General features: G+C 46.1%; 1 protein-coding gene across 1 annotated transcript in view; it reads right to left on the bottom strand.

Moving 5' to 3' along the window:
• The window catches only part of FBXW4 (F-box and WD repeat domain containing 4), a 62,572-nt gene that overhangs the window by 31,057 nt on the left and 17,958 nt on the right, over positions 1-13,557 (bottom strand). Inside the window, exon 5 of the mRNA XM_005154566.4 lies at positions 11,508-11,602. Within this exon, the coding sequence (XP_005154623.2) occupies positions 11,508-11,602 (95 nt within the window). The remainder of the gene's footprint in view (positions 1-11,507; positions 11,603-13,557) is intronic.

The following is a 13,557-nucleotide window of genomic DNA, read 5'->3' as shown; positions in this document are numbered from 1 at the left end:
TTCTTAGTTTTCTTCAGGAAAACTAGGACTAGCACCTGACTTCATGTGCACACAACCATCACTTCCTTTCCTTAACAAATAGAGAATGATGCTTTACTATTACTTCTCTTCCTGCAGCAGTCTGAAGCCTTCACTCGGATAAATTCAGTCCTTTCTCAGTTCTATCCCAAATATATTTTTTACTTTTAGAAGAACTGAGGGTGGGGGGAATCCCCCAGAGAGGCCCAGTGCTTCCCTCCATGTAATGAAACCCTGTAATGGAATGCCCTGCACTCCAATTAGGAAGAAATGCTAATTTTCTCCAGTTGAGCACCCCCTCTAGATGTATCTAATTTGTTTCACTGCTTTCATCTCTCCCCTCCATCACATTTTCATTTAAAGGTTATGATCTGTTTGTGCCCTCCATGGCGCGCCCTGACAAGACACCCCTATGAGAGGTTGCAGGGGCCACGTCGCCTTTCCTAACCCCCTTCCAAACAAAAACTAAAGCTCTTTTTCCCTCCTCTGCCTCTTTAAGAAATGCAGAAAGATGAAGGGGAGGAGCAGGGAATTGGGAAGACAATGATTAAAAATAAAAAGTAAGCCCTCTTGCCAGTTGGGTTGTTGGTTGTTTCCAACAAAAGGTTAGAGACCTTTGCACCAGTACGACCAGCGCAGACCAGCTGGGAGAAATGGCATTACAGAGTGTTACTGCTTCTGCAGATCCATTTTAGGAACAGCTGCCATGCAAGTATACGCTTTTGCAAAGATTCCAAGATGCAGAATTCTTTAGCTCCTTGCAGGGCTGGGGAATACATTCTCTCCCACCTGTCACAGAAAGAGCCTGGTCAGAAAGGACAAGGAAAGTTGGCTCAGCTGAAGAGAAAGTCTCAGTGAAGATCTTCCCAACCCTCTCTAAACGGGTTATGCCTTGTTCTGGGAGCCTGCATATCGTAAGTTCCTTCAGGAGAGCAGAGGCTTGAGCTGGGTAGCACAGGCTTTGGAACAGCTCTTCATAGCATCTATAAATTTGTACTACCATGGCTCTGGCTGGCTGATGGCAGGCTTGTATATCCACAAGGCAGAGCCAATCTGGAGAGAACACCTGCCCAGACAAGCTTTCTACAAAGGCTGTATTGGTAGCAGATATGAGACAGGCACCCAGATCACCATGTTGGTGCCACACCACTTCCCACAGAAATTTCAAAGGGCATTTTCACCAAAAGAGTACTATTTAAAAATAATAAAATCCAGCCACCAATCTACCTCAGTTTCCTCCAGTGAGGCCCCTTTGCAGCCTGCCCCAGTATTCTCAAACAGAACAGTATCCCCTGAGCTGAACCCAGGGTCTTCCCTATGTGAACCACCCTGCCAGGACATTCATTACTTATGTTCAGCATCTTCCTCCCTTCACTTCAATTCTCTCCTTCAACTCCTGTCCATTAGAAAGGAAATCCCTGATCTACGCTCTGTAGACTCAAGTTTAACCATACATCTGTTGTCAGCACAACACTCTACAAGTTCAAAGTGCCCAAAGAACCTCTTTGGAGGCAACACAGCTAAGCAGTCCCCATCTGAAACAGAGTGGGAATGCTGGATTCCACCTGTGGCACAGCCTAGAACAGCTACCCTTTTGGAAAAAAGGAGAGGACCAGCTAGATACATAGCCCAGGCTGACCATTGAGCAGCCTGTTCTTGACAATAAGATGAAGCTGGAAACATACTGCAAGAGTACTTTCTGTTATTAATAGGCACTTTGCTAATACTGCCCAAGATAGCCAGCTCCCTCTCAGTCATTTCCTGCTGCATCCACTGAATCTTGTCAGTCAGAGCTATATGCTCCATTACATGCTATTTCCTCTCTACATTTGCAATGCCTCCAAGAGCTTTTTCAGAAAGTCCTAAGGATCTCCTCCTTCCCAACTTCCACAGACAAGATTCCCTCACAATACAATTTTCTGGAACCACAAACAGGGAAAGAGTAGGAGGCACACAAAGATTTACTTTAAATAGATAGCACACTTGCTCTTTCCTCCCACCCCAGTGTCAGGCCCCCTCCTCTATCTGGTCCATGCAAACAAACCCTGAGTGGGAAAGAGTGTTTGGAAGAAGCCTGTGTCTGGGCTAGCCGTCTTTCATCCAGAAGATGCCTCTTCCCGTTGGAAAATACAAGCATTGTGTGAAAACATTTTAATATATTCATGCACATTCCTATAGCTCGCAGGAGCGAATGGGTCCCAGCACCCTCCCCTCCCTGCCTTCCAAATGATTTTCATAGGCAGTGAAGCACTGGGAATGCCACTTGTTTTCTCGAATGCCCACGAGTATGTAAATTGTGGGAATATGCGGGCCAAGGGCCGCGGGTTTATTGTGCTGCAGAAAAGATTTTACTAATTACTTGCCTAAACTCCAAAGCAGTACGCCTGCTCTTTTACAAAGAGGGAGAGCGGGTGGTGGGAAGAGGAGGGGGGGGAAAAAAGGGGGGGGGGGGGGGGGGGGGGAAGAGAGAGTAAAGGGAAAGAGGGAGAAGGAGAGAGAGCAAGGGATGCATTTCAAAGTTTCTCCAGCAATTGGATGGGGGGGAGCTGGGCCCAATGTGAAATCATAGAGGTCAAAGGTGGGTCTCCCTCCCTTGTGAGAAAGTGGTGAATCAGGACGGTTTATCAAACGATCATTTTCTTTTGAAACTGGGAGGCAGCGGCTGGGACAATTCTGCAGATGTGCTTGATGAGTTCGGGACAAAAATGGGCCGCCTCCTCCCCCCTCCCCCTTTAAGGTCTCCCATCAGGGGTTGCTTCTCCCTCCACTGCTTCCAGGACCCTCCCCTCCCTTCTTCAGTGGTCAGCTGAGACCCCCACCCACTGACCGCCTTTGTGTTCCTGGCCTTTGGACACACTGACAGGGCCCTTTATGAGACCCCAATCAAGACCCCCATGTCACAGGTACCTAGTAGAGATACCAGACCCTTTTCAAATGAGGAACAACAAGGAAAATATGCTGGCCCATTGTCCCAGCACGGCACCAAGGGAGATGAAAGGGACAGGCTGCTCCCTCTCTGCAGACCGCCTGCCAATCAACCCCAGTTATTAAGGTCACGATGTGGAAATTCTTTTGACCTACACCTAATCAAAGATGCACCAGGGCCTTTTGAGACAACACAGGGGAAGGTGGGAGGGCAGGCATCCCCCTGCCCTCCCCACCCATAAGTACAGTGGAGCTTCCAAAGAGAATTTAGTAGGAATTATCCCAGTTAGTACGGCAGCACGCTTGCCCGAAGCACCACTGGGGCAGCCAAGGTGGGCTCCATGCTGGCATCCGGCCTCAGGAGGGCTAAAGTTAAAAGCTTTCCTTGTTGAAAAGTTACAGATTGAGCAATGCTGGAGGTGGCTCAGAAGTCACAACCAAGAACACTGTGTGTCTAGTACTAAGCATCCTCCTTCCTATTTCCAATAGCTTTGGTTTGCTCAGGCTGTGGGCTTCACAAAATATTCAGCACTATCCTACACTGGGCCCTGAAGAAGAAAAACCCAGTGAATGTGAACCTATAAGCCTCCAAGAGCTGAAACACCTGGAAAGTGTATCGATTTTAGCAATGCAGAGCAGTCATTCTGAATCCCCCTTGCATTATACAGGATGAAGACACCAGTATAACATTGATGTGCAGTTCTTGGGTTTATGCAGAAATTTATCAGTGAGAGGAGTTAGAACCTACCTGCAGTGATAGAGCAATCAGATGGGTGGTACGAAACAGAGCATGGGTCAAGATGGGATCAGGGAAGCAAAATGGCATCAGAGAAGCAAATCCCACCACACAGCTCCAGAGTAACTGAAATACGGACAAGATCACCTGCCCCTGGAGAGCTGTTCTGTATCACTCACTGAGTCATCACCATACACTCAGTAACAGAACAGTTACACACAATATTTCAACCTGACAATAGTGACAGAGTAGTCTGTGGTAGTTCACACAAAAAAAGCACAACAATTCAAACCCCAGAAGAGAAACATTTTAAGTATATGCAGGAAGCTTCTGCAAGTGCATGATTTTAAGAGCCGCATGTTGTGAATCATGGCCACCTAGGACCAGTCTTGAAGAACAGAAACTTCTGTCACACCTCTTCACACACCATGCAGGGAATACCCTTCCTGATTTCATTGCCATCTTGCTGCCCTCATCCTGTTGGCATCCTTCAGAGCCCATGGGGATCAAGTTCTTAGTGAAAAGCAAGCAAATTTGGGGTGTTGGTAGACTGAAGATCTCCCATCAGGGGTTGCTTGAACAGCAAGGGGTTGCACTGAACAGCGTGAAAATCACAACCACCAAGATCCAGGTTTCATTATGCTTAATACTTTGCTCATGTGTTGGCTCATTTCCTCTGCCTTTTAATCCACCTTCAGATCATGAAAGACACCAGTTCAGTGCTACTGAGTCCCCCAGCTCCCCTCAGAGAGACTGCAGAAGATAAGAGCCTACCAGCCATAACCAACTGGGTGAGACATGAGAAGCTGAAGATTCCGAAAGAGCTTTGGGACAAAGACTCATGTTTTTACATAAATCCTACTATACCACTTCTCCACTGCAAGTCACTGCCATTCCTTATACTGTCCCCTTGCTCCATGGCTCTTATACAATTGTTGAAGCAGGCGGAAGACAGGTTTTTTTTATTCTTGATGTTAAACCAACTAGCTCTTATACCTGAAATTACTTAGCAACAGCAAGGCATGGGCTGGTTTAGGCTGCTGTGAGCCAAGATTCAAATGGACATTTCAACAAGCTATCTTCTCTAACGTGTACAGTAAGCTGCAGTGCTCAGAACAAACATTACTTCAGCGCTGCAGCACAGAAGACAGAGGTGAGTTTCTTACTTCAGGGCAACATTCTCCACTATCGACCTCCTTTCAAATGTCAATGGCAGGCTGAGGACCAACCTCCTGCTGTCCTAGAGTGAATCAACACTTCTTTAGAGGGCTAGGCTGCTATCTTAGGACACCACAGCTCCACTTCCTACCTGAGGGCACGAGCTTGCATCCTCTGACACCTCCGGCCTCATATGGGAGGAGTAACAGTAGAAGCTGAGGCTGGTTAGAGGCATCTGCACCTGGGGCTCTCACGGTGCAAGAGAGGTCCATCCCTCTCTGTCCCTCCCCGCCCCCAAAAGCAGCCCTTTGAAAGGCAGGGCAGGGAGCAGACACGACTCTAATTGTAGGAGTGTAACCTGGCATCCTCCTGCTCATCTACCTTTGCACTCCGTTCCCGATTCTCTTTGAACCTTTGGTACAGCTTGTCAGGTCGCTGCCCTCCTGAGAGATCAGAAAAAAATTATGGCAGTGATTACTATTGTACACTGATTTGCAAGCTGGAAAAAGAGAGAAAAAGAGAGAGAGAACAGCCTCCATGTGTCAGGCTATGAAAGGGCTGTGACTGAAGCCGCCTGAAAAACAAACCCTTAATTTAAATGTTAATGAAAGTGCTGAAGAGACATCAGAGGCTTTGGTTTCTCTACAAGGAGCAGAATCACCAGGTCCAGAATTTATAGCCCCCTTCACCTCCCCTCTCTCCTTCTCTGCTCCATCAGCCAGAGAAGTTAGGAAAGGGAAAAAAAAACCTAATTTTAACATTAACTCCACACTTCCACCCTGGGATGCAATTGCTAAATTATCTGTTGGCAGGACAGTGATCAAAGGTGGAAAAACAAAGGCATGCTGCACAACTGAGCAAAGGTAAACAGCAGCCAAGGTCTGGTGAAGTTCCCTTCTCCCCCTGCAAAGAAGCAAAGAGAAAATGATCGCAAACTGGAAACAGAAACCTCAAACCATAAGGTAGCCAGCACCCTCAACTCAGTTTTTTCTGTCACATTGATTAAACAGACATGGATTCTCCTGTGCAAATCAAGCAGCACAAGATGCTTCCTCCAAGCTTGCAAAGACAGCCTCTCCCCTCAAGCAAGGGAAAGATGAGAAAAAACTGCACAGGGACAAAGAAAAAAAGATTCAATATGCAACACAGCTCGACAGGATTGGAAACAGATGTCTGGGTTCTAACACAGTTAGCTACTGCCTCCTGAAACCTGCTCACCTGCCCACAAACACCAGTGAGCCAATTCAGTCACAGTGAATATATACATTAACGTTTTGGCCAAAAGCGACAAAAGGGGAGCAAGTCATCAGTCATGTGGACTTCAGAGGGCGAAGGAAAGAAACTCAAGTGCAAAAAGGTAAGCTGCAGTTTCTCAGCCTACAGAAGTGTTTACACATGCATTCGTTTCTAGATGAGTGGGAAGAGACACGTGCGTTCATGTGTTCACCCATGTGAAGAAGACCAGAGTCATCATCACACAACTAAAAAATGTAAAACAAAGTCTTCTTCCTCCCAACATCAAGGGAACAGTCAGGGCACATGGCTAAGACACAGGTGTCATTTTAGCTCCAGAGGGGAGAAACTGATACTCATTTCCTGCTCTTCAGCTTTGGGGTGAAAGAGCACCAAGTCAGTTATGACTATTGCATATTCCTAGAAACCCGCATCCAGCTCACTCCCCGAGGTCAGCAAGACATGGTAGTTAATGCCACCACTAACTTTGCAAGTCCACCCTGGGATCTCACAGTTGAGCAGGTTCTTCCTGCCCCTGCTTAAGAAACAGCTGCAGGTCAGAGTCCCCTCTCAATTATTCAAACCGACCAGGCTCTACAGAGATCCCCAAGGACAGCAGAGCTATTGCTGCCTGATATTTTGCTGGCAATGCACAAACCAGAATAAATTCCAGTTACTTGTCCTAACTCCTAGCAGACTCAGAGAGGTTAACTGCGCAAAGATAGGTCACAACAGAGCATCACTACAGCCAACAGCTCATCTTGATATAAGTGGAGCAGGAAATAGGGGGGGAACATTACCAAACATTTTAACTGCTACACATTAGGGCTTCAATTATAGTTAAAACTACTGCAGTTTCTCTGACTCAAGTGGGTTGTTTTGCTCTAATGCAACCTGCAAGATCAGGTTGTCTCACTTCCACAAAAAGTTTCCAGATAACCATAAAAAAGAAGCCCTCAGAATTAATAATTTTGATTGTCCCCAGTGGAAGAGAAGCCCATTCAGTCAAGGTGCCTGTCAGTAGCCCTTCTCTTCCTTCCTTTCTCCAGCAAGTTTTGGGTATGTTTTACAATTTGTCTGAGGTTGTCCACAGGGGCAGAGGTCTCCCCGGATATTACTTCCCCATAATATTCCATGGGAGAAGCAATTATGTTAACAGAGATACAAATTAGCATGTTAAAATGGGAGTCAGGTCTCAACTACAATGCTGCATAAGCAGAAGAGAGAGAGCAAGCCTGGCTTTTTAAATTCAACTGCTCACAGACCTCCTCATTTTCCTTTACATTAAACATTCAATGCAGATAACTATTGTCTTTGGTACAAGCTTTCCTCCTCTCTGTAGTAAACCTGCACTTCACCAAAGCAACATTCACAAGAGGTCACTGCAGTAAACCAATGATGCATTTGGAAAAGGAGAGACCATCTTTTGGGCTTACACACCCAAAGCATCTCTCTGCCACAACTGGGCACATCATGGTTGCCTGATGTTGCCCCACACTGCACCAAAGGTTTCATAGCTCTTTATCTATACTTGCACATTGAAAACTATTTTTGTGCCTCTGTCATCTCTTTTATTGGTTTAAAATCTGATACACTTTGAGTACAACATGGGAAGACCAGCTCTTATGATAAGTATTTTTAAATCTAAATAGTAAGGGTCTGTGGCCAGAGCCAGGAGGAAAAGCCATCTTAGGCTTGAATACTTATTTTAATCCAACACCAAATAATTTCTGAATCCAAGATTACAAATTAATTTAACATCAAGGTCCACTTTTTCCTTCCCTGTCCAGTTTAAAAGTTTCTCTATCATTACAGAAAAAAAAACCAAACCAACAACTTGCAACTATTTTTCCCCTAAATAAAGGAACATTTCAGTAGCACAACACATATCACAAGCCTTACAGTTCTGCAACCATAAATGCCAGCCAATTGGATCCCATTCTCTCCATAAACCTATCTCTCAAATTAAACAACGTACAGTGGTAACTTCTCTTCCCTGGCTACCGCCACCTCAAGGAATCACAAAGCATGAAGGTGCCACTACTCCAAAAGAAACCTCTGGGTTTACCTCACTTTGCACATTTGAATAGGTCCACTGCACTCAGGCTTGTCCTGGTCCCCAAGCACACATAAGTCACTGCAGTAAGCACCAGTAAATGAAAGTTTAACATCTGCATGACGCAGGGCTCAGAATGCAAATAACTCAGGGGGAAGGGGACTACAAGCAGCTAAGAACATGGTTTAGGGTATACAGCCTTTCTGTAAGCACAGCCATGGAGGAGGACAGGTATGGAGACCAATTAAACCAGAACAAGTTGAGGCACCCTTATTTTAAGTATCCTATATGATATCAGACTCTTCTCTAGTCCCTGATGCAATGTTGGACCTGCTGGCCCAAGTACATCAACCAGCACAGCTATGCAGAAGACCTCTTGAAAACCTGGAAGAAGCACAATGCCCACCCTATCCCCACTACGCTGTGGGGTGCTGATAGGGATCCCCAAAGCAATGACACTCCAGTAACACACATGAATGTCAAGACACTTCCATGGCTGAAAAGGTTATACAAAAGGCCAAGTGCAGTTCTCCCCTGCACAGTAAAAAGAGGAGATCCAGTACTACCCTTTTACTGCCTTTTACCCTACTTAATCTCCCCTATGGGCATCATTCAGCTTGCAGACCTTCCAAGCATCCAGCCCGCCAATCACTACATCAAGAACAAAGCAGCCTCCTCTTTAGCTCAGCATATCTGTAAGAGTATCTCTGTAGTTAACACAGGGAAACTGTGGACAAATCAAAGCAGAATATCCAAGAAAGATGCCAAAAGACAGAGGAGCTGCATTTTAAGACCACAAGTCTCTGAAGTTTAGCTTAGGTGTGCAGACACCTTCCATTAGAACAGCAACCAGCAGAGCAGGACTGCAGCAGAAAACCCAGCAGTCAGGTACACATGGGATATTTTCTAAGAAAGCTTCACGTGGAGGAAGATATAACTGAAAAGCAAGTTTTGGTCTACAGCCCTGACTACTCTAGAAAGTCTTAGTGGCAAACCTCCAGGTCAGGAAGCCACAGCCTCTCCAAAGCACTTTTGAATAGCTAGAGCTAAAGGAGCCCTCCCCGCTCCTGCCCTACCGCACACAACTGCTTTGGGCTATTCTTGAGTGATAAGTGTCCACAGTGATGGGTTCTCAGCAACACTGGGCCACAACACTTAAGTGGTTGGAGCCTGATTCTATAGCAGTTTGATATCATTGGAACTATCTGTTCATATGGAGGAGCTCTCACTTTATACCAGCACAAGTGAGAAGGGAGAACTGGGAGGACACATCAGATGTTTAGGAGGAAGTGGAGGTTATAGGCCATGTTCAGCCTCACTGAGGAACAAATGCATCCAAGCTCAGGCAAGAAGGATGGGGACTGCAAGGGAGGAAAAGCTTCACACACAAGTGCATAGGGAAAGCATATGGGTGATATATGGGCTCTTGCAAGTAAAACAGAAACCACAGAGCTCCCCAAAGCAGACTTTGCTAGAAACCAGATATTATCTTTTTGATACTCACCCTCATTAGACAGCAAGCAATAAAACCTATTAGTGAAAAATTCATCTCCCCTGCCCCTTGCCCTGGCCCTCCCCCACCACATGCCCTCCTGCTCTGATCCTCTCTCTCTTCTGGGATGGCTGCGATTTGTTCTGAGCAGCGACAGGTTTATAGGTTAGCCGACACCTTCTCTCTGTGGAATTTTAATTAACTTCTCCCAGCATCCATACGTGAAGGAGCACGGCTCCCATTATACGAGGTCAGCAGCGTGTTTCAGGCCCTGCTATATCAGCCGTCAAATTGAAGAATTAATGACGTGGCTAATTGGCTCTAATTCTCCACCCACCCTGTCCCCCCCAACCAAAAACACAGAGGGATGGGGGGGACAGTAGGGAGGGCTAACAGGGGAGGCTGGTACAGTCCACAGTCTCATAAGAAAACAGGAGTGCACAATCTAAGCCCAGTTGTCCATGGGGTAGCTGTTCCACCACCTCCCATTTATCACTCTGCAAGGACGAAAAGGGGGGTGGGGAGACTGTGGGTAAATATTGTGACAGAGAGTGTGCACAAGCGTGCACACCAGGGAGAGGAACACTGTCCTGACAAGAGGCCACCTCAGTAGGTCATCACTTAGGAACAGTAAGCAGCATGCCACTGGGCTTTAACCAGTCACAGTGCTAGAGCCAGACCCTGTCTGCTAGAAAAGGGGCCCTTGCAGCACGGAAGACAGCAAAGGGCTTCTAACAACTTGCAGCAGCATTAATGCACATGGCACTTCTTCAAAGACACTATCTCAATCACAGCAATGGGACAAGGGAATGGCAAAATCATAGCAGGTCTCAAGGGTCATTTCCCTGATAATGCCATTACCTCTGTACCACTAAGTTTCTGTTGACTGCAAAACAAGCCTGGAAGTCTAATGAGGACAGGAGTTGTGGGAAGTACTTTGGTTTTGCACAAGCCTAAAATTCACCAGCTGCAGACAGCACATGGCTAGAAACAGCAGCTCTTCTTCACCTCTTCCTTGAGGAAGGATGAGGGAGAATCTGTTTCATGTAGAAGACCAGCTTGACCATGAACTGAAGAGAGTGATTGTTGCTGGTCAGTGTAGGATTTTAACAGTGAGAGTTTAAGTTTCTTAGATTTTCACTTCAGGAATGGGAGCACTTTGAGAAAAACTGTAGAAGACACTAGTGTAGGTACAAATTTGTGAACAAATCAAAGCAGAATATCCAAGAAAGATGCCAGAAGCCAGAGGAGCTGCATTATAAGAGCACAAGCCTCTAAAGTTTAGCTTGGGTGTACAGACACAGTCTAATGGAGCAGAAACCAGCAGAGAGCCTCCCATGCTGAAGTTGTAGTTGTAGCATTACGCCCATACTAGAAGCACAGGGCTACAGGCAAGAGAGGCTGGAACACTTCATCCCTGAACTCCACCTTAATCTTTCCCAGTTCCACGTGCTCGAAGAAAACCAAGCCCTAACCACTGTACACAGCTCCCAAGTGGGGACCTTTGTGGTTGGCATCTCTTCTGTCAGAGAACAGAAACAGTAGTTGGCATCTTTTCAGCACAGAAAACCTCAAGAGGATCTGATTCATTCCTTCTAATTAGCAAGTCAGAGAGGTTGCTCTGCAAGTAAGAACAAACACCTATCACCTAAGACAGTAACAGGAACTTAGGGCCATTCTGACAACCTCTTAATGAGGGGATCACTCTGCTGTTATGAGGAACAAAGACCACTGAGCTCCCACTGCAGGCACAAGCACCTGATCAGCCTCCACCCAAATCAAGCCCCTGGAAGCACCACACTGGTGCCTTGGAGAGATGTGTGGACACAGCCTATCCAAATCCTTTACTTCTCTCTGTTGGAAATTGGGAATAAAGAGATCTCAGTTACCTTAACAATGGGCTGATAGCAATTGACCAGACTCGATCCTCTGTCTGCACTGTATGTAGACACTGCCCAACTCTGCCCGCGGACAGGGACCAAACCTAAAGAAAGAGATGAATGTTATGCCACATCACCCAGAAGGTGCAGATGGTAGGATGCACACTTAATGTTGTGCTGGAAGAGCTGCCAAAACTGCTACTTTCACCTTCCCTGAGATGCTCTCCCTAGTTCCCATGACTTATTTCTGAGGAGCAGAGCCTTCAATTACTTGCAGAAAAAAAGCACTTAAAAATCACACAAAGATTCAGCTTATGAGTATGACCTTCCAGCCCACTGGTAACAGAGCAAGCACCCCTATCATCACATGCTCTCTAAGGCAGCACTCACCACAGCAACTTATCTTCTGTAGTTAAATAAACAAGAAGTGGGATTAGTTTAAATCGCTGCTGTTCAATTGAACAGTGTGGGAAGATTTTGTACCAGCCCTGAAAAATCTCCATTCATATTATCTATAAAATTAATCGTTCACTACCATGTAAAATAGCTTTTCTATAAACCCACTCTCTTTCAACCAAGTTTCTTATGTGTACCTCAGGCTATTTTCAAATAGACTCCCCTTGCCACTGACAAATGTGAGAGTGTCTTCCCTCCCCCATAAGTGCATACACGCACATCCCCTTCCAACAGTTCACCACACACCCCTTTGTTTCTAGGTCCTAACAAACAGCCCCAGATTCTTGCTGGGACCTCTGCCTGTGGCCCTCATTTTCTCCACCTTGCCTTCTTTCTTGGCCCACAGGGCTGGAGACCCCCAGTTCTCTGTAACCCACCCCCAGTGTTTTACTTCAAGACTTCAAAGCTGGGAGTGCCCTATTTGTTTGTTTGTTGATAATGCCCAGGATTGCAGGCTATTCTTGTCAGCGGGGAATTTAGCACCTAGTGTCAGCAAAAGCAGCAGAAAAGCTTAACTCTTTTAAGGCATCCCTATCTCCTACAGGTTAAAAATATTGCTCAGAGCACACTATCTGGTGCCTATCACACAGGAATGTACATTAGCAGCTCTTCAGGGCTTAGTCCTAATCAACACTCAGCAGAGCCCTCAATAGCTTAGACACTTAGAGCCCCTTTAAAAGGCTGGTAGGGATTCCCTTCCACCCTCCAAGAGTCTCATTCACGCAAACAAGGCAGCCTACAAAAGAGATGATAAAAAATAAGAAGTGAACATCCCTAGAGCCTATGCTATGGAGAGCACTGGGTGGGCAAGATCTCACACTAGCTCCAAGAAAAACAGCATTAAATTCCCCTCTGGCCTTCAGGAATTTGTTCTCAAGGTCGGGGAGGTCTGTCCTCTGGCTGCCAGGGAAGCAGCAAGAAGGCACTCTCCCAGCAAAGAGACTCCACAGAACATAGAGAAGCAGCCTTGCTTAAGTGTGAGACAAAGCAGCATCAAGGCCTTGCTCCCAAAAGACAAGCAGCATCCCCAGCAGTTCCCTTTCCATCTGAACACTGTTCCACTTGGGAGTGATTTTACCCAGGAGTACACCCATACAGAGGGAAAAACAAGGATAGGGTCATGCTGCTCAGCAGCCCATCAGAGAGTTGCTCACTACCACACTTACAAATCTTTGAAAGAGACATTTAAGTCTTTCTTTGCCTCACCTTCCCCTTTTGCAAAAGAAGAATAACAGTTTTTCCTCTTTCCTCCATTAATACTCTACAGTATGTACGAGGGGCCAAGAGTATCTATCAGCCTAGCCTGAGCAACAGCCAAAGCTTTCAACATACAGCAACCACTTCCAACAACGAAAAAAGTGGTTGTGAAGATGTTACATCATGCAAGCAGCACAAGGGCAAGACACCTACATGCAGTTTCCTAACCTAGTAAAACAGAGCTGGTTACAGCTCAGGAGAAAAACTCCCCAGGTCAATGTAGGAATAGAGCACTCCCAACCAGATCCAGAAGGACAAAAGCCAACAAGGTCCTGCCTCAAAAATAGTCAAAAATTGTGTGATAGGATTAGTGATGCCAGCTGTAAGCGAAAAATGGGAGCTAACA

Source organism: Melopsittacus undulatus, chromosome 4 (genome assembly GCF_012275295.1).
Source record: "Melopsittacus undulatus isolate bMelUnd1 chromosome 4, bMelUnd1.mat.Z, whole genome shotgun sequence".
In the NCBI taxonomy this organism is placed as follows: Eukaryota; Metazoa; Chordata; class Aves; order Psittaciformes; family Psittaculidae; genus Melopsittacus; species Melopsittacus undulatus.
This window is presented reverse-complemented; position numbering and strand designations above follow the sequence as displayed.